The sequence below is a fragment of the Harpia harpyja genome, chromosome 9, assembly GCF_026419915.1.
Source record: "Harpia harpyja isolate bHarHar1 chromosome 9, bHarHar1 primary haplotype, whole genome shotgun sequence".
Lineage (NCBI taxonomy): Eukaryota > Metazoa > Chordata > Aves > Accipitriformes > Accipitridae > Harpia > Harpia harpyja.
In genome coordinates this window covers 33,756,630-33,777,751 of record NC_068948.1, presented here as the reverse complement: position 1 = coordinate 33,777,751, position 21,122 = coordinate 33,756,630, and the positions used below count along the sequence as shown (strand labels likewise).

Below are 21,122 nucleotides of genomic sequence, written 5' to 3'. Positions count from 1 at the left end.
AATATAATAAATAAGACTGCAGAGTAGTCATCTACCACACAAGACAGGCTCTTCTCTACAGGAAGAGCCATGGCATGATTGGGACTATCCACTGGGAAATGAGGGAAATCCTGCCATGCTTCCTTCTTCCACAGGTCCTTGTGCCACAGAGTGTTTCCACAGCACAGTTTGTGTCTCCAAGAGCCATGGTCTGTCAGTAAATGCAAAAACTAGTGAAATAGGCTCCTAAGAAGATAAGAAGTGACTGCCACGCTGTGGAGGAACATGCAAATAGATGTGGCTGGTAGCTGAAAGAGTGGATTAACCAGAATATGTAACCTGCTTTCCTGTAAATTGCTCAGTGCACTCTAACACACAGCACAGAATGCTGTAAGACAGTCAGTTGTTTCCAACATGTAGGCAGCAGCTTTAAAATCTAGAGACCAAAAGCAAACAGTTAGAGGCAAACAAATGGTAAGCAAAGGAAAAGCTGAAGTACAGTTTGCCTCATGAGAGCTCAGGTGCCCTGCTGTCACCTACAAACCTGACCTGGATTTGTAGGGAAACATCCAGGACATAAACAATCAAACCATGCTAGACTAAGTCTCAAAGCTGCTTCACTTTTATCAGAATTTAACCATATCTTTTGTTGTATTTGCTAATTTTCAAAAAGGAGAGCACTTCTGTACCTCTTCTATCTGGTCTACTAGTGCCTGCAGGAAAGTCATAAAGTTGAAACACGATCTCATTTATATTCTCAGCAGACTTTAATTTCAATGTGCTATAGAACTAAAAGGAAGCCATCTTCTCAGGGACAGAACATACAATTCAATTTTGTTCTGAAAAGTGCATGCAGGATTAATGTCCATAATTGTGCAGCACGTACTGTGGAATGACAAACGCCTTCCCCATTGCTCTGCCAATGTGCTTCGATCCAGAAACAAAACTATTAAATCTCAGATACGTAACTCAAAGCTTGAATGGTTTTAATGTCGGGGTGGGGCAGAACACAAAGATGCTGGAATACTTAAACCAGGTTCAAACCTTCGCTTTTTGTTTGGTTTTGTTGGCCAACTCAGCAATGAATGTAGGCGAGCTCCTGGTGATAAAATTTGAGACCTGTCAACTCATTTCACATACACGATCTAAGAAGAAGGTCTTAAGACTAAAGTAGTTTTCATCAGCACTTTTACTGTCATGAAATAAAGAGAAAGCTGCTATCTTGAAAAATGGCAGTCAAGACATAGCTGGGAAAAATTCATGTTACTGAATATTCATGTATATGGTAGAAGAATGACAATGGGGAAGAATACATAAATCTTCTCATGATACTTGGAGCACAATGGTTTGAAAATAGAGATGTCTGTTCATTTTTTCCAATCCGTTCAAATTTCTACTCAGAGTCAAAATGGCTCTAATTTACCTGTTTGATGTATTAATCACATAAAGCCATTGGTCAGATTTCAAAGCAAGTGGCTGAGAGTTGATAAGAAGGGAAAATATTAAGTCAAAGATGGAAGATTAAGAAGGTGCTCATTCAAGTCCTGCTATTTATAATTAGTCCCCGAAGGGACACAATATTTCAAGTACAGCCTCTTGAGGTGAGAAATAATCTGTCAAGTCACCAGGCAAAGCTTTTAGAAAAATACTGAGGCAATACACAGTGAAGCTCTTTGGGCATGTTATGTATGATAGACACACACCAAACCCTGAAAACTCCTCCGGCCTGCATGGAGTTACCACAGAAATGAATTTGTTTTGAGGACTAATGTTTGTAAGAGACTGAAGCAGTGCTCAGAAAAATAAACAAGTCAGGCAAGGAGCTGCCTTCCTCAGCAGCGCTGCCCCAGGAAAGCAGATGCTTGACAGAAACTCCCAGTAGCTTCAGCAGCTCTTACTCCTTTGCACAGTACCTGAAGAAGTCTTCGGTTCTGGTGCATCAGGACTTTTCCTGCTCCCAAGTGTAGTTAGCAGGGAAAGGGCTTAGTTTTCTATGTGTACAGCTACGGTGGGAAGTCCCCTAAAAAAAAAAAATCCCCCAAACCTCAACTATGTGGGTTTGTTTCTTAATAGATTTGTCAAGAGCCAGAACTGGGACATCTTTCTGAATAAATTTCAGCTCTCTCCTACCACATGGCATCTACTATCCTACAGTGTAAAAGAAGAGAAATTATTCAAAATTATTTAAATCACTGATTCCAATCACAACTTAAATCAGTAAAAACAAATTTAAATTGATTTTAATCCTCATTTTCTTTTGTATTTAAGTTATTTTCTGGAAGAGAAATTAATTATTAGCATCTGATAACTACCAAGAAATGTCCGATATGGAGATTATGAACTTTATAATCAGGATTTTTATCAACAAAAAGGATTCACAGTACACACGTATTTGTATATGCAAATCTTCTTGCAGACTGTTGGCATTTAAAATTGTTGTTGACACCAAGCAGAGTTCAGGCAGTGCTGTGTGAGATCACTTCAAACACCTTTAAGCTGGTGCCTGGCAAGAATGAAATGTGACAGTTTAAATCTCCTTTTTGCTCCTGCGCCACTTGGAATGACTGATGTAAAACTTACTTGAATCTCAACCAGAAAAAATACATCGTACAACAATTTACACAGAATTGTTTTGCTGTCTTTCTACCTTTTTTTTTTCCCCTTCCCAGATTTTTTCCAACACTAGGATGACTCAATCTTTACTTCGATTCTTAAGTGCTTGTTTTTAATTGTCAGTATTTGCTTTCTAATACGTTCGTATTCCCACAGGAAGTACCCTGAATAGATCTCCAAGGACTGGTCTGTCTGAGGGAATTTGGCAGAGTTTTCCCACTGCTACTACGAGGAATGTTGCTCTCCTGGTGGTAGCCCCCGGGCAGGCTCCTGAAACTGATGCTGTTTTGATGTTGTGCCATTTATACGTGCTCAGATCTGTTTCAAACACCACTCTGGTTAAAACACTAATTGCTCTAACTAGTATCTCACTGCTCTTGCTTCTATGGGTGGAGCTGGCCTAGCGATAGCTATGGTAGGAATTCTTAGTAAGCAAGCAAGTAAAAACTGGAAGTATTTATTCAAAGGTTTTCAGGAATGTTCTTTGTCCACCTAGCACCTCTCCCTCTGAATTTAAAGAAAACCTGATGTAAAACAATGCTCAATGCTTCTGAAAAATCACATTTGTTTCAAGTTGAAGTTTATCAAAACACTTGAATTTATGCTTTTACACCCTAATTTCTGCATACAATCAAATTTATTGTGTCCACTGATTCTTAGCCCATTTACTTACTATTTCTTAAGTTTGCATTATACCAATGCATAATGTTGCATATATGTTCATAAAATTGGAGCCATACATAAGGGAGCTCTGTTATTAAAACCTGGTAGATCTTCTTCCCTTTCCAGCATTTTTAATGTGAAATACCATGAAAAGGGAAAAAGGTTCCTTGCTGGAAAATGGCAGCAGACACATGAATGTGCCCAAGGACCTCTATGGGCTCCAGGTCTAGAGATGGTGACTAATACCACTGTCGTCTATTATTTAAAATACAAGTTATTTCTAAGAATCTAACACCCTTTTCACCACAGCTGTCTACTGTTTTTTTTGTGTGCTGTTTAGTTCAGACTATGAACAATGATCACAAATCTTATTTCCAGCCTAAATCTATTTATGGTATGTTTATACTCACTTGTTCTCATGCCAACATCGTCCATTAGTTTAAATAACTCTTCTCCTCCCCTGGTGCTTATACTCCCTGAAGTACTTACACAACAATTATCTTCCCCTTCAACTTTGTTGTGCCATGCTGAACAAGACATGTTCTTCTAGTCTCTGCTCTTAAACACCACATCTTGAATACTATATGTGGTTGTGGAGTCCCATATCCACCCTCATCTCAAAACTACCTATAGTGGAACTAGAATAGAGTGAGAAAAATGATCAAACACATGGTACGGCTTGTGTACCAGAAAAGATTGAATTTACTGGTGTTTTGCAGCTTGGGAGTAGGGGGGTGGGAGTGGGAAAGATTGAGAAGCAGTAACAGTGACAGAAAAAAAATCATTGACAGCACAGAGAAGGTGAACAGAGACCTCATTCAAATTTCTCAAAATGCATGATACAGGGGGCATGAAGTGTATTTATGATATTAAGGGACAGATCTGAAACAACATAAGAAAGTACTTTCTACACAGAGCTTTATTAAACTGTGGGGGAGACTGCCACAGAATGCTATAGACAAGAAAAAGATCAAGAGGTTCCACAAATTATTAGGTAAATTCACAGAGGAAAAAAAATTCTACCAAGGGACACTAAACACAAAAGATGAAGATACAATCTTCTAGCTTAACTGGGAAGATAAACAAAGGAAAGATTGCTATATGTCTGCTTTGTTCTTACAACTCTTTTAATAGCTGTGACTGGCCTCCATCAGAAACAGGACACCGGGCTACAAGGACTGTCTGGTCTGATGGAGTATGACTAGCTCAACCTTTCCTCAATCACACCAATCAGCCTTTTGCTCCCCTCTTGCAGATAGTTCTTTCAAGTTAATCTTCCTTTTTCAGATACATGGATGTATCTGTAGAATTTTGCAAAAAGATATTTAGTAAATATAATGGGGTAAAAAATAAACTGCTGTAAGACAGAACTTGCTAATGATTGGAATCAGATGCTGCCCATAGTAACAGGAAAGTAGAGTCAAAACCACAGAAGGTCCCTTTCAACCCTGTGCCCACCCATCACCACCCCCCAACCCAAAAACCAACAGCAAGAAAACCAGCCTGAGATGCCTCCCCCCCCCCTTTTTTTTTTATCATCACTTTCTCTTCCTGGTTCTCATGTGCTGATACATAGCTATGAACATTATTTGCATTGCCAATTGCAGGGAAGGTTGTTTGTTTTTTTTTTAAATAATCCAATTAAAATTTCAGTTTGTGGCCTTCACTAATTAATAGTACTCCTTTAAATAAGAGTGTTAGCATTTCCTTATTATACTTCTCAAGTATCCTCTCTTAAAATCAACAGGTAAAAATTACATGGAAAAAGCATAACAACGGGCATCAGAAAAACAGCCACATATTGCAGCACTGTTAACTAGCTACTGAAAATTACAGCCTCATCTCCGGCTCACAGCCAGACCTATATATATTTGGACACTTGCTATCATTACAAATGCAGTGGCTTTACGTTTGTGCCAGGTAAGAGAGATGAGAATCTGGCTCACAGTCTGCATTTCTAACTCTTCACAGAACAAGAGAGTCCAAACATATTTTAGTTCTTTATAGCTGCTCTTCATAGACAACTAAAGATCTTTATCACAATAAAAACAGAAGGCACTGCCACAGAGTGTAATTACATGCTACTATAGTTGACTGTTGTCTTCCAGAAATAGGAAATGGTTTGAAAAATGCATGGTTTCTGCTTGGGCCATACTCTGAGTCCCTTAAATAAAATGCTACCTCTAATCCCTGTGCAGATAAAACGGGAACTCTGGTATTGTAGGGCTGAGCAAATCTTCAGAGTGGGCTTCAAGATTTGGCTTGACGATAGTCAGCTTTCTGCACCAGTGATGAGCAATGTGTCACCACAGTGGAAAATCAGGTTTAGGCCCTGCTGTCTTTTCACACCACCCAGAAGTTCATGTCCCAGGGATGGGGAAGGACTTAGCCTGTTAGGATTATTTCTCACTCCTCTTTAGTCACTTAAGAACGCAAAATTTCAAGGCAGCATACCCTATGGCATTCTTCCTTTTGGACAGCAGACTACCATTGCAAAAAAACCCACAGATAACACTCAGCACCACACCAAGCAAGGACAACTTACTGTTGCACAAAGCCCTGGCAAAGGAACGCGGGTGGGGTTTACATATCCACAGCTGCATCCATCCTTGGCAGCCAGCTGGGAAAAATGTGCTGCTTAGTCTGAAGGTACGTAAACTGTCAGCCAGCCATCAGGACAAGTAGGTTTCAAATATCCACTCGGTCCCACATGCCTGATTCCTTGAAGAGGTCTAAATTAGGATCGTTGTACATATGCTAGGATCCCTGGCAAAGTCAAACATTTTGATAAATGAATCATTATCAGAGATTTCTTTTGAAAATGGACTGTTTTCTCTCACTCTATAGCTGAAGGAGAAGGTTCTTGCTTCTTCTGAAAGAGCATTTGCAAAAAAAAAAAACCAAGGTGCCTACTAGAATGTAATTATTGTGCCAAGTAATTATCAATAAATTAGAAAAAGTACAAAAGACTCAAAAAAGCTCCATAAAAATGAGTGAATGTGATCTGGAAGAGGTGCCTATGAATCACACACCATTTCTCTATTACCATAAAATAATACTGGTTCATACATTTTACTATGAAACTTTCTGCTGAAGATGTCATAGATTTTTATAAACATTAATTTAGCCTTGCAACCTCCCAGGAAGGGAAGCACCATCTCCATACAGAAAAGCTCAGGGAGCAGTAATGTGCCATTCACCTCATGCAACACAAGGAGGCTGCAGCAGAGCTGGGAACAGAATGCAGACCGTTGCCTCCCATTTTGTACACTAACCACAAGATCATCAAATGTCACCCATTTATTTTATCTCCTCAGAAAAACATTTTTGATCATCTGTTTCTTTTCTTAGTGCGTAAGTTTTTTTGACAGTGAACTGCAGTATAACTGACAGCCCCAAATGCCTTTAGAAAAGGTAGACAGGAGCGATGCAGCACAATGGGGCCACAACATACGGACCGGTCTTCCACAAACTTCGTTAAACGTCTTGCCCATTACACCTTATCCACTGTGAATTGTGATTTAAGGTGAGTAAACATGTTTCTTCCCTAAACCCCAGAATTTCACAGTCTTCAAGCAACCGTTTTGCAGTATAGAACCGTGCACACTGTTGGCACATCACACTAACAACACATAAAAGAAACTGTGACTCAATTTTAAAGGGAAATATTATTTGCTGCTGAGAAAATCATTCAGGTTATTAAAGGCATGTTCTTTCAAAAGCAAGTCAACGTAATTAAGCCCGCCCTTCCACAGCTCGGGTTATTCACATAGTTTAAGTCATTCCCTGTCCCTACTCCAGGGATCTTTTACTTTAGTAAGAGTTCTCTCCCCCTGCTCTGTGCTTTTCCCACTCCATCCCTTTTCAGTACTTGCCTCTCTCCTCATCCTGCTCTCTCACCATTACTAGTCTCTTCCCCTCCTTTCTTTACAGTCATTTCCATTTTCTTTGAAATGTTTTGGCATTTAATGCTGGCTTTATTCTTCCTTCTCCATCTGCTGCTCTTGTCTTTCTAAATCTCTTCTGGAGCCTTCTCTTGGGAGAAAGCAAGAGCCATGTTTTCCATTTCTTGCCTTCTCTTTCTGGATTTCAGTTCCCTTCTTTTTCTTTATGGACTTGGAATCAGACAATCCTCCTCTCCCTGGAAGCTGATATACCAGCTACAATGTCTTCTTACCAGCCCCAGGATAGCTGGCACCATGCTGTACTGTATCTGCCACTCCCTTTGAACACAAGTATCTCAGGAAAGGCACTGTTAAGTATTTGGCATTTCTCCTATATACTACAAGAGCAATAGTACAGAAAGCAAAATTACTGGTAGGTTTTACTCCCCTGCCTTCTACTCAACATTTGTGGAATCTCCTGGCCATAGAGACTTGCTCCACCAGCTACAATCCAATTTTAAAGGGAGTTTCCCCCTCCTTAAGGGTTTTCTTGTCTCTAAAATCTTCTATTTCATTATCAGGATGTACAGGGAACAAAGGAGAAATAACCAAGCTTAACTACTAACACTGCCTTTACACAAATCTCCCCTATATTGTCTTTCCAACAACATATTTTAATTTGGGACTCAAAGGCTAAACTCTAAGTAAGACGTGTCTTCCTAGCCTGCTCGCTTGGCCTCTGTTCCCAGACAAGGGAAATAGCTGTAACAAGTAAGATGATATGGACATTTGCCAATTAGAAGCACAACAAACTCCTTTTGTGAAACATTCAGCCATAGCTGCACGTGTACCTTTTAACTAATACATAAGACATAATACAAACTGATCACAGATTAAGCAAAGTAAATATGAAGAGAATGGTGAAAGGATTTCTTCTGTTACAATTTTTATTTCCAAACTTCAATCTAAAGCCTGACTTTCTGTGAAAGTTTTCCTCATATTTGCTATTAGCCAATGTATTTAATTGTTTGTTATTGTACCTTAGCACTGGGAATGATGCCTTCTAAAAGTTTTTGCTTTCAGAAAGCCTAAAGGAAAATGAACACGTGAAAGTTAAAAAAAAAAAACAAAACCCCTTGCAGCCAGCAAGATGGATTTTGCAAAGAGGGATAAGATTTAAGTCACAAAAAATACAAATCTTTTACAGTTACAGTTATGTTGCCAACACACAGAAATAAAATATAAGAAATGAACCATTTATCAAGGATTCCAAAATAAAGTGAACAGGAACATTAACAAATGCCAAAGTTTATAAAAGCCTCAAAACACTAAGATCCTCACTTCTACCACAAGCTTAAAAGATGCAGCACAACAGTCAGTTGTTTCTTAGTTTTGTTTTATACATTTCACACACCAGCTTTCCTCTGGTCACAGAGATTTTGCTTTATTCAATGCCTAGAGTATATTTGACTGATGAACGAATAGCAGCTACCAAAGTAGTGGAGTGGAGAATCTGACACCTATTTCTCTCAAGGTTTTCCACTGTTGTTTTTAAACAAATGTTTTAAACACAAAGCATATTCCCATGGATTTATTACAAGCTAAAAGGGAAATACGTATTTAACAAGATGTAACTTATCTGAAACATGCTCAGCTAAAACCCAAAAAGAAACCAAGAAGGAACACAATATGCTCATTCTGCCCCACTCTCCTCTGGCAGTTTGATGTTTATGGTCTCCTACTTCCCATTTGAAAACAGCAAATTCTCGTGGCTACAAGCGATTATATGCAAAATGATGGCAAGTGCACCAGCACAAAAAGTGAGAACAGAGAAAATAATTCACTCAGTTAATTATTTGAAAGTTATTTACAATGATAATAACAACAGCCTTTCAGATAGAAGCCTGATTTAAGCTGACTGACCCTTTCAGCATTTCTGAAGAAATTATGTATTATAAAACTAATTCAGTGAAAAATTAAAGTAAAAATAGAATCGATGAGACATCTTCTAAATAAGCAAAGCTGCTTTTACAGCATACTGAATAACTGGAGTGTGGTAAACATACCACTGTTATAAATAACATCCAGCCTTTTGACATTACTCTTGAGTTAATTATTTCGAACTCTTTATAAGCATTAATGAAGCAAGCCTCATGATTCTCCTCCAAAGTGAATTACTCCCATATACAGGAGGAAAAATTAAGATACAGGGACAGAAAACAACCCTCCAAAGTTACAGTGGCACACTTGTACAGAGAATTCAGGAGGTCACAGTATAAGAGAAAAAACATCCTCTGATCCAGATCAGAGTGCTTACTAAGTGACCAGTTTGTAGGATTTACACATAATTTAATTTTACACAAAATGTTGCATCAACATTTTTAGATTTAACCACGACTAGTAAACAACCAAGACATATCAAAGTTTTACACTGGTAAGTAAGGCCCAAACAAATTATTTTTAAATGGAAATGATTTCTCCCTGCTGAGGCACTTTCCTGTTCTGCTTCAACACCTAATCATAAAACCATTAAAAATAACATTTCATGTTAAAAATGCTGGCAGCTGCCAAAGTACCATATACAGCACTTTGTCAGATTATAGATAAATAAACACCAAGACCTAGCACAACAATGATTAGTAAGTAATTGTGTCTCATTACCTTTGTAGTCTTCTTGGGCCAGCTGACCACAGGGACACCCGAAATGGCAAGATTTTGGTCATCATCAGCATGTTCCTTCAGTATGTTCTGTTGCAAATGAAAAGGCCTTTATTAGCCAGAGAAATATTTCTCAAACTGAAGAGTGCAGAGACTTACAGGAGAAAATACTCCACTCTGATGAAAGATAAGAGTGACAAGATCTTTGCTGACTTGTTACATCTCTGCAAGTTACTTTTGCTTCCAAACTTCCAATTCACACTAAAACTCTCGCACCTGTCATTAAGATCCAAGATATGAAGTTTCTTGCAAAACAGACAGCAAAATCAGCCATTAATCACCTCAAATATTACAGACTTTAAAACTGGTGTGTCCAAAAGACTGGTGTTTTTCCACTGGTATCAGTCCAATACCAATATCACTTCCCCCTTTAAACTCCAGCTCACTAAATCCCAAATGACCCCATCAGTCACCACAACCAACACCACCTCTCCTCATCAAGTCTACAAAAGACCTGAGAAACATCTGCTCTGCCACGATTATTTCTGCAGTCACAGGGCATCAGCTGTGTAGTTTAGAGCAATCCTCAGATGCCTGAACATTCAGGTAAATCTAGATATAGAAGCCTGTGCACTGCAACCTTTCACCTTTTTGCACGTGGCAATTCAAGAGCATCATCATTTCCACTGGCCACCTTTCCACACTGATGGGCAGGCCAGAGCTGTTGTAATCTACTTCACTTTATGTGATTGGGTAAGGCATTCAGGTTCCTGGGTATTCACTAGGAAAGGATCTGACTCTGGACAGTACAGTATTAAGGAAGAAAGATTGTTCTCCCCTCCCTTCCACCCCCCCCAAATCCTCTTGCTTTGATGCACTGTCCTAGAAATTTCATGAGTGGGTTGCACTGGCTTACACAGCTTTTACCGCTGTGAATCACTCCCATGACCATATAACTCAACAGAGAGATGTAAGCGTACTCAATTGTGCAGTTGGGAATAGTCTACACTCACTTCCCATGACTCTCTACGTACTTACTAACCTAGCTACAGAGCTTTTCATTTGGAGTTCAGGTAGCTGAAAAAGACAACAAATGAAAACAAAAAACAAGTTGGAAGGAGGATTCTGCTGTGCTGCTGAAAACTGAAGCCCAAATAAGCACTAACAGGTGGAAGGGAAAAAAATGCTTCAATAAAACAAACAAGAACTGCAGGTTGGAAATTACTTTGTAATAGAATTTAGGAGATAACCCCAGACAATGAAGTTCAACAGTGTTGCTCCCAAGTACATCGACTTCTTGAAAAAAGCTTAATTAGACAACAATAGGCACCAGGCTCTGTCAGTCCCCAGTGTAGAGCTTTAATAATTAGAAATTTCACACACTGTATAAAAAGAGCTTAAAATACAGTAATTGTTTTAATACGAAGAGCACTTGGAATTCCTCGGTAATCATGCAACTAAAGCCTGGCGTACGATAGCATCTTGCAGGCCCCAAGAGCCTGAGCAGGCAGACTAGCATCTAAACTAGGGTTTGGATGAGCGTCCCTGGGGCTGGCTTTCTCTCCCTGGAGCTCAGGCAACCTGCCAGATTCAGGCCAATTCACCAGTCTGTGCTTAAATGAGAGATGCCTTACTAGAAGACACTACAGCACCAGCACAGTGCTGCTTCTTCAGATACGATCATGCTAGTAAGGCTGTTCTGGGTACTGGTTAGTTCAAAAGCAGCGCCAATGACCAAAATAAGCAAGACCAGCACAAGCCCAGTTTCATCAGCCTGGCACTGTGGCTGCACTCAGGAGCTTGCATAGGCACAGCTTGGCTAGTGAGGAGTAAAACACAGCGTGCCCCAACCTGACCGTGATGGCAGAGTCTGTAGCATACCACTCTTCAAGTGAAATGGCTAACAACTTTTACACATGGACTAGTCATTGGCAAATTAACTCTTGGCTGAAGTTAAGTGAGCACCTCTTTTCTCATGTCCTTTTCATTTTGAGAGAGTGATCACCGCATTAGCTGAACTGTGACCACATTCTGAAAGTTAGTTTTCAATCCTAAAAATGAAGAGATCTTTTGTATTCTCATAGCAAAGCCAAAATTCTCCAGAAAAAGGTAGCAACTTGAGAGCCATACAAACAAAGGACAAATTAATCCCTCTTTACTTTGCTACTCTTAGATTTGAAAGCTTGTAAGACAGAAAACCTTAACATTTCTACTAACGACTGTCAGAGACTCTTGAGTTCAATAGAAAGCAGAGTATATTCCAAGAACTTGGCAAGATAGTGAAGGTTTGTTATCGTATGTATCATGTGAAAATATTAGCCAAGAAGAAATGTAAAACTATGGCAGTTTATCATCTCAGCCAGCTGAAAACAATGGATGTCTGAGTAGCAGAATCATAACCAAGCCACAGTTGCACTGACTGTAGTGTCAAGTGTCAGCACACAACAGGCTGGAGGAGGCAGGCTTTTGTTCACCTGCTTAAAAAAAAAAAAAGATAAAAAAAAGCCATGGGGCTCCAGTCAGACAAAACAATGTGATGCTCATGCAGCACAAGGCTGCCCGATTCATTACACTTGAAGGCTGTGGTGACAAAAGCAGGTATGAAGGAAAGAAACTGATTAAGTATGTAAGAATTCAGCTTAGCCATTAATTTCAAAAGCACAGCAAGGAATGACTCTCCTGAAATGCATTCAGTAGAGGGAGGTTTTTTCCTGTCATCAGAATGAGAAGGGGGTAAGATTTCTTGGCAAGAAAAAGTAAGAACATATTTCAGTAGATATCATCTGTCTTGCACAAGAATCTTCTCCTGCTGCCAAGGAGTTGCGGATATTTGACAAACTCTGTTCTTCAAACTGAGTTTCTTCTGCCCTAATGGACTTCCACAGTCCCTTCTGAAGAAGAGCAGCATTTTTGCTTTGAAGTGGGGAAGGTCTGTGGCGTTATTAGGAGGCAGATCTCACAATCCTCTTCCCCAACAGCAGCAAAGGAATTACCATCCTGCTGGTAACACAACAGAAATGTTGTGTGCTGAAATCAGAGGCTGCACACAAACAAGTATCACTGGCAGAGAGTGTTTAATGTGGGATGCAGACTGTCACAATCAAAAGTCTGCTCAGCTTTACCTGTCCTGTGATGTGGGGTGCAAACTACACCAAGGAGTAAGATGGTTACCTCTCTGTTCTCTTCTTCCTGCATAAGTCCACCCCAATTGCATCTTTAGTAGACTGCCATACTATTTGGTAGCTAAATATGAAGTGGAGAAGCCACACAACAAAATTCTTCCAATCCCCAAGGCCACCATCTAAGTAAAATTACTTCTCAGTGATTTTTTTCCTCCTTTTCTTCCTCATCAGCGTAGGTACTTTTCTAACAATTCAGCTGCTACTTAATTTTTAAATTGGGAGCCAGAGTTGTTGCACTGTTTCATATTTCATTTCAGGGCATGTATATATGGAATGTATACTGCAGGCTGCATGTGCCTCCAACAGGAACACCAACAGCAAGGATGTGAGGGCAACAGCCGCACTGTCTTCTGGCTGCTCACCCTGCCAACAGTTATACTGCCAAGTCTTCTGTCCTTCTGCAACCTGGGTCAGTGGAGCACTCTCAGGGAGTGTATGTTTATCTGTACAACAATTTCCCCTCACGTTTGCTGTACACACAGCTCACACAGAGCCCATCCGCAGACATTTGGATACAAAGAGTATTGCATCTCCTTGGCCAATTGTTCAGATGCCATCTGCTACGGAGTGAACGCTCCTGTCAGTAATTGCTGTTTGGAGGCCTCTCAGAAGCTCCTTTGGTGGTGAACACAGGTCTCATGCGATACAGTGCCCACACAGCAGAGCTGCAGCCGACAATAATTTAATTCCTTGTTTGAGCTGAGGGAAGAGCTGACCCGCTCCCCAAGTGAGGCCTGTGTTATACTCTGCAAATAAGCCTCCCTTGTGCTGCTGCACTCCATCGATCACAGTGATAAATGGGTTCTCAATCTGCAGAGGCATTAGCTTGGCACTTCTGGATTGCTGTGTCCCCACTACATAGTCGCAGTTAGTTAGGAGCTTAGATGATGTGTAAGGAATTTACGCAGGCTTAGTTTAGTTTTCAGTCTCCCTTCTCATAAAGAAAATAAATTACTTTATTTCAAAGAGTCTCAGCTGCTTGACATTAAATAGCTGTATATAGCTGTAGTTGTATTTACCACTAAGAGCAGTACTCAGTTGCCCATCCTTCAGTGTATTCTTGCTTAGATGGGAAAGCATGGATTCTTTGCGAGTTACCCTGATTTCTTCTGTGAAACTTCACATCACTGAATAAAATGGTTTCCTTTCTCCAGTTTAGCTACCCATATCCTGTGTTCTGAAAACATTAATTATCTTACTGAAGCACAAAGACAGACTTGAATGTCATACAGAAAAGTTCCTGAGTGTATTTCATTAAGAAATAAAACTGCTGCAATAAACACATATTTATTTTCTTCAGGAAGAAACTTGTTTAAGACTTCCCAAGCAGAGCAAAAGCTTTCAGACTTTCTGTCAGAGCATGTTCTTGCTATGCATTTGTTAAAAATAACTCTCAAATGGGTGCACGAAAAGTGTACTTTTTATAGGATGTATTATTAATACATCACATGCCCAAAAGTCATGTTGCCCATGAAATAAACCTTGTGAATATAGCTGAATACAGTCACAGCACGTATGATCTGCACAGCTTCTTCTGCACGATTTCTGTCTCCGTTCAGTCCCATAGATGACTGGTGCTCTGGATATTCATCAGGGTGAGGTAAAGGTGCCAGGCTTCTGCTCACTCTACTGCTAATGCTATCAGCAAAATCCCCACATTATTTTCTGTACAAGTTGGAAAACTAGTAGCAAAGTAAGAGGGAATATGATTTAGTGGTCAAGGAGACAAATACCATTCTGGAAAAATGGACTGTATTTCTTCCTCTGCCATTATGTCTCTATGTGACACAGGGCAAACCTTTTAAATCAAGTTTCCAGAGGCAGTCATAAATTTTATGATCCTAGTCTTCCTCACGCCTGGCTTGGGATCTGGATGTTAAAGATCAGAACTTCTGCTCTGCAGAAATGTTAAGCAATTACAGTTTCAATACCATTAAAATTATCTTTTGCACGTATCATTCTTAAATAATGCTACCTTTTCTGAAAATCACATCCACAGCACATAAAGCCAGTATCCAAAATGATGGTCACTTTTATCTTAATCTCTTTGCACCCTAGTTCCCTACCTGTGAACCAGATAACAACAGCTCATCAATTACCACTTGTGAAGCACATGACTACAGTAGTGATGAGTATCACTGGGAACCCCAAGGGAACATTCTTATCACCACGTTCAGCTAAGGGTCTGAACAGTATGACATACCTGAGACACACTGAAGAGCAAGGATGGAACAAAATACTGAATAGCCACATTCTGCACAGCAAGTAATACAGGAATCCTGCAAGGACCATTATGCTAGATATATGCTCAAGGGGCTGAAATCAGTCACTTGGCAGCTTTTCCATCAGCATGCTCTATCCTTTGAAGGTAGAAGCTGTAAACATACACTGATACAATTGGTTTTGATTTTTTTTTTTAAAGCCAATAAACTGAATGAAACTTCATGCTTTGGTATCACATGGGTTACAAGGAGATAGGATGCTTTGGCTCCACTGCACTGTTCTCCACCATGTCAACGAGCACAGCAGCAGAAAGCAGTAACGGGTTGTTGCATCCAGGGTCCCAACTCTAGATGGGAACAGGACACACCTTGTCACTCGCTGCCTCAGAAAATCTGCTGATGAGCAAAGGGAAGGCCTGTGTGGGGAGTCCTAGGCTCCACTCCTGACTTGAGAGGAAGTGTACTCAAGCAACCACTGATCTGATCACCCTAACTGGCCCAATTCCTTCAGAGCACCAAGCAAGTGGATTATGCAGCTGTAGGGAGAATTATGGAGGAAACAGACTACATGGGCTTTAATTAATTTACTATGCTGTATTGACTTCCATTCTCTGAAAATTGAGGGCCACCTTAAATGTGGGCCAACGTTGTAAAAGAGATGGGTAAGAAAGTTCTTTAACAGTTCTTTAGACACTTCAAGGAAATGTTTGAGTTAACGTACTTTTAAAAGGTCTTGCTCTGACTGATCAGTCACAGGCTTGCCAAACATACAGAGGTGATTCCAGAGAAAACAATTCTGCAGCATGCATGATGTTTAGATGTGGTCATGGGCTTTTTAACCAGCAGGGAACCATAAATATCCAGATGTTGGGCTACATCCTGATGGTTACAGTGTGTGCTGGCAAGGAGAGAAAGTTTAGGAGCAGGCACTTATCAAAGAAGATGGAACATCAGATTGCAACTCTGCAAGATGCACAAAATAAACTGGCAGATGCCCACTTAATACCAGTTAAAGCACAGTATCACCAAAAAGGGCACGACTTGGGCTTTTTTCTTAAATGTCCATTTGCAGTTCTCCATCTCTGCAGCTAGTGAATCCACTGCTCTGGAAAGGAGTAAGAAAGCATATACTCCTACACGGTGCTTTAAACCAGATTCACATATGGTATCTTGCCATGTTCTACTAAGATGTCTCACAGTGCATTGGAGTATGTCATCAAAAGAGCATGCATGATCATATTCTGAACATCTGCACCATCTATTACGTGTTGTACCCTTTTCTGGGATTGCAAGAAGGGGCAGTTTATTTTTAAGTGAAACATGGTCTGTGCATCACGCTTGGAAACGTTACCCTACCATTCTTTCTCCTTCACCACAAATTCAACTCCTGGTCTCAAAGCTTCATTTTGATTTCTGATTAGAAGATGACTGATCACAAAGCAAGCCAGTGAATCTACAGCCACAACTTTGGGCATGTGCGTCCACTGTCATACACGAAGTGGCTGATTTTGCAAGAAGAGACTCTGAGCTCTTGCGGTTTACCAAAATGAGTACCGTGTATCACAATTCCAGGCTCCAAGATTGTGGAATATGGTTCCACTGCACACTGCATATGTTCAGTATTCTTTAACTAGCTTTGAAGCCATTTCTAAGCAGCTGTTACACTACTTGCACTAAAGAAGTACAGGTTCCCCTTTTACCATATAAACACGTATTTCTCCCCTCAGACTGTGGCTTACACAGCTCTTGTGTATAGAATGTATGTAGCTGAAGAACCCCATTATACACAGAAACAGTGCGAAATGAGCTGTCCAAACACAAGACCACGCATCACTACTCATAGTTCCAAATCAGGCCAAATTGCCATGGTACTGGACCTGTGGAGGACAGGCTGACAATTTTAGCCTTATTGGCCAAGTCCCAGCAAATTTACAAGAGTATGCTGCTCTCCGCTTTGTTGAAAAAAAGTAATTAAGATGCCTATTTTATACAATGTGAAAACAAGACACAGAAAAGCTAACCAAGTAGTCCAAAGGGATGCCACGGATCAGAGGCAGGGTTAGGACTCGAAGTAGCAAGGTCATGTTGGTCTTCAGGAGGAATCTATCCCCAAGTCAGATGGGCTACCACCTTCAGTATGCTAAAAACCTAAAGAGAAGTTCTGTCACTAGTGAGCATTCACTCCTCACACCATCTCCAAAAACAGTGTATTGTACCAGTGGAGAATAATTATCAACCTATAGAGGGCAATGGAGGAAAAGAAAATTAAAAAGGTGAAAGAAAAAAAAAGCAACCAAAAACATTAGACAATGTATCTTCTGAATTACAATCAAGTATTTACATTTCCTGTGTCAGTTAATCAGATATACTCCAGAAAGACACTAGACCAAAAAGGGCAGATTAAGACTATAAATATAAATAGACTTTTTGAGGTATAGTATTTACACATGGGACATAACAAGTGCTGAATTATGAGAGGATCTAAACTTTTGGCCGTGGCTACGAGAGTTAGAAAGGACTGCATCAATTAAATCAGACTGCAAACAGCCATCTCCCCAGAGTGGAGATGGCTTTTGTTGAAGGCATAATTTCCCTCTCTGTGGCATAGCAGGCTGATATGAGCTGGTCACTACACAAGCTGCCATCCCTCTGCTGTAGAACTTGCTTTCTGATCTCCTGCTGTCTTCTATGCCCACAGAAAATAGTTTGCGTGGATCAGCAAGCTATCACACCCACCTTCATGTCCTCTAGGAGAGCCTGCGGATCTTCGATGCCTTCTGGAACACACTTCTTGTTCTCTGGGAGAGATTCAAGCTTTTCCACCAGGGCTTTTAAACCCTTCAGTTCAAATTCTGTGAGGTGAGTCCATTTGGTTGAAACTTCTGTAGCTGGAGACCCCGTTGGTGTTTTGGGATAGTCCGTGGGGGTCGTTGATTTTATGCTGTCATCTGACTCATTAGACAAAGTTCTTTTTAGGTATCTCATTACTGTGGCTTTTTGTTTTCTTCCTGCACCCTCCTTCTCTTCTGAGTGTGTGCTGTTGGGTGAAGAGGAGCCATCCACCAAGGATTTAGAGTTCTTATCCAAGCTGTCATCCTTCTCCTCCCGGATATGGGCATCACAAGATTCTTCATCCATGTCTAACCACGAATCTGATGAATAGCTGTCTGTGCTGCGTTTTCTTTTTGCATCTGAAAGTTAGAAAAAGAATGCTGAAATTTTACCCAATGTAATTCATAGCTTAAACACTTCTCTACCACTGGGGCTAGGCACTGCCTATTTAAAAGGGCACTCGATAATGCCTACTAAGTATGTGACAGGAATGGGCTCTATTCAGCTGATTTTTAATTTGGATGGGGGGGTTGTTTGTTTGTTTGTTTGTTTTAATGCTGGTTTTCATTAACATCTACTCAGTTCAAATGACTGGGAAACATTTAGGGAAAAATTATGCTTTCTTCAAAGCTTCAGTCCTCTATGCCTTCAATTAAGAGTAGGCAGAGCTCTTAAGTCACACAATTAATTTTCCCGCAAATCCAAAAGAGACCAGATTCGGCAGCCTTACAGCTTTAAGAGGAGAGTTAGAAAGAGGAGGGGAAAAATGATGGGAGAAAGCACATTAAAATGTTGTACATCATCATTCTTCCAGGAACTCTGCACGGCAGAAAATCAACTTCTCAATACTTTTCCTCTTTGCAAGCAACTGTTGGTAAAACAAGAACCTACTGCGTGAATACTCATTGCTCTTCTGAGACAAAGGATTACAATTATGCTTATTTTACAGACAAGAAGCCTAAACACACTGAGAAATGCAAGGACTGTCACAGAGTTGCATGATACTGTTTTTCTTAACACCATCCCCGATACATTCTAGGTACTTCTCAGGAAAATTTAAAGGCAAGTTTCTGAGTCTAAAGAACTGTTAATCTTAGTTTTATACTAGGTTTCCCCCTAAAAATCCCAACTGCTACCCAACTCCATGCAATCAAGCAGTGAAAGCAATGTTGGAAACTAGTGGCCAAAGTTCCCTAAAGCACACATCTTTTCTTATTTATCAGACACAATTTCCTTTACTAAGTGAACAACATTGAATACAGGCTAGCAACAGCAGGAATTTCTGTGGAAAATACAGTTAACACTGGCAACACCCAGTTAAGTCAATGTGAATTTTAATACTGGCTGAAATGGGTATGAGATCAAGCTGCAAACAAAAACACTCTGCAAAGGAAACAGAAGTCATACAGAAAAAGTGAGTGAACAATTAATGAAAAGTTCCATTCACAGCTTTCATGCTTTGCAATGCAGTAGCTTTGGATTAGGACAATGTGAATTATGCTTAAGGAATGATTAAATGAACATTAAAGAAAAAGCTCAGTATCCGGTTGTTTAACAGTGAGGTTGAAAACAAACACTGAAGCCCAGTTCCAAGCTGGCAAATTCATCCTTATCACAGAGAAGCTCCTTGTCTCTTGCATAGTCTATACCATCTTGCAAAATACACGCTACTTGTCAGCTGAGTAGCAAAGATGCAACAGGTAGTGGCAGAGTAGCTATCCGAGGGCAGTTAGCCTAGCTGCTTAGCTTTGCAGTTTCAAATAAAAATTCTGTAAGGTCAGGTAGACCTCTGCAGGTTAGTGCCCAAGAGATACGAGTTAGCCACTTTATACTTCTCAGGGCAAAAGTGCTGTTCCTACAGTGTCTGCAAAAATGAAGCATCTCTGTGTCTAGTCTACTCCTTCAGTCATGTTTGCATTTTTCCTCAGAACCAAAATAGCCATAAAATTACTCCTGAAAGGCACATTTAAGCTGAAACACCTGTGAAAAGATGGCAGTCACAAAAATACCAGCTACCAGCAAGGCTGGTCACAGCCAAATCCAGCTCTACATCCACAGTGCAGGCTAACATCCTCCTTGCATCCCTCCAAAAAAGCTTCACCATGAAGTACAGCACAGTTTATTTTGTGTGCTGAGGTGGTGGCATGCAACACTCCAAAGCAGCTCTTCCTCCCTGGTCTGTGCTAATACACCCCCATGCTTCTCTTAGAAAAATAAACAGGATTAGAAAATATCTTAACCAGAACATTTAAAAACCACCAGGTTATCCAACTTTTATTTAATACTGTTTTTTCCTTTGTCCACAGTAGCTAGCACACTTACCCACCTCAAAGGGCTATATAATCAGCTTATGTCATTCTCCCATTTTACAGCTGAGGAAACAGATGCTTGGGAGAAAGCACGATTTGCTCATTGTCGCACATCAAATCTAGGGCAAAACCAGGAATCAGAATCCAGGCTCCTGGATCCAGGGCTGGAGCCCCTTCTCTAAGCCACGCTGCCTTGGTGAACTATTTTACAATTGACTGAAGCACAAAAGCCCAGTCTAGATGGGAGAAGATGCCACTGATAAAGCAGAAGAAGGTGAAAGCAGATACACTTCCCTACGCTACCAGTACAGCATCGTTAACAGAAATTGGTATAAATCTGCACAAAGAAAATTATGTTTCTGTCTTCCTATGCTGTGGCTCTGCTGAACAGGAACTAATGGCTGTAAGTGGGGCAAATCGCTAGCGTAGATAAGGCCTAAAGAAAGAGAGGGAGATCACATTACTCCAAGTAATGCTCTGGTGCTAAGAGAAAACAGCCTTTGAGAGAGATCTCCACTTTTTGTCTCTTGCTCTAATCTATGGAAACAAAAGGCAAGCAGGAGTGGAACACCACAGCATACTAGGGGCCTATTCCCATCAGAAACAAGCACACGGGGGGGCCAGCAATTCTGTTCTGCCAGCTGCCACCGCTTCCCTGCCACCGGCTGTCTGCACAAGACAGGCCCTGCTGTGCCAGCGACACCTGGGTATGGACAGACAAAACCCAATCTAAATCTAACCTCAAAATGAGCCATCACCAAACAAGTGCCCTGTGGCCTG

At 40.5% G+C, this 21,122-nt stretch overlaps 1 protein-coding gene across 13 annotated transcripts in view; it reads right to left on the bottom strand.

Annotated features, from left to right (window-relative positions):
* Window positions 1-21,122, bottom strand: part of KDM2B (lysine demethylase 2B) — a 127,407-nt gene that overhangs the window by 31,629 nt on the left and 74,656 nt on the right. For all 13 annotated transcript variants that reach the window (XM_052798012.1, XM_052798013.1, XM_052798010.1 and 10 more), the window contains 2 exons: window positions 17,938-18,392; window positions 9,801-9,887 (listed from right to left, as the gene is read on the bottom strand). In XM_052798012.1, the coding sequence (XP_052653972.1) occupies window positions 9,801-9,887; window positions 17,938-18,392 (542 nt within the window). The remainder of the gene's footprint in view (window positions 1-9,800; window positions 9,888-17,937; window positions 18,393-21,122) is intronic.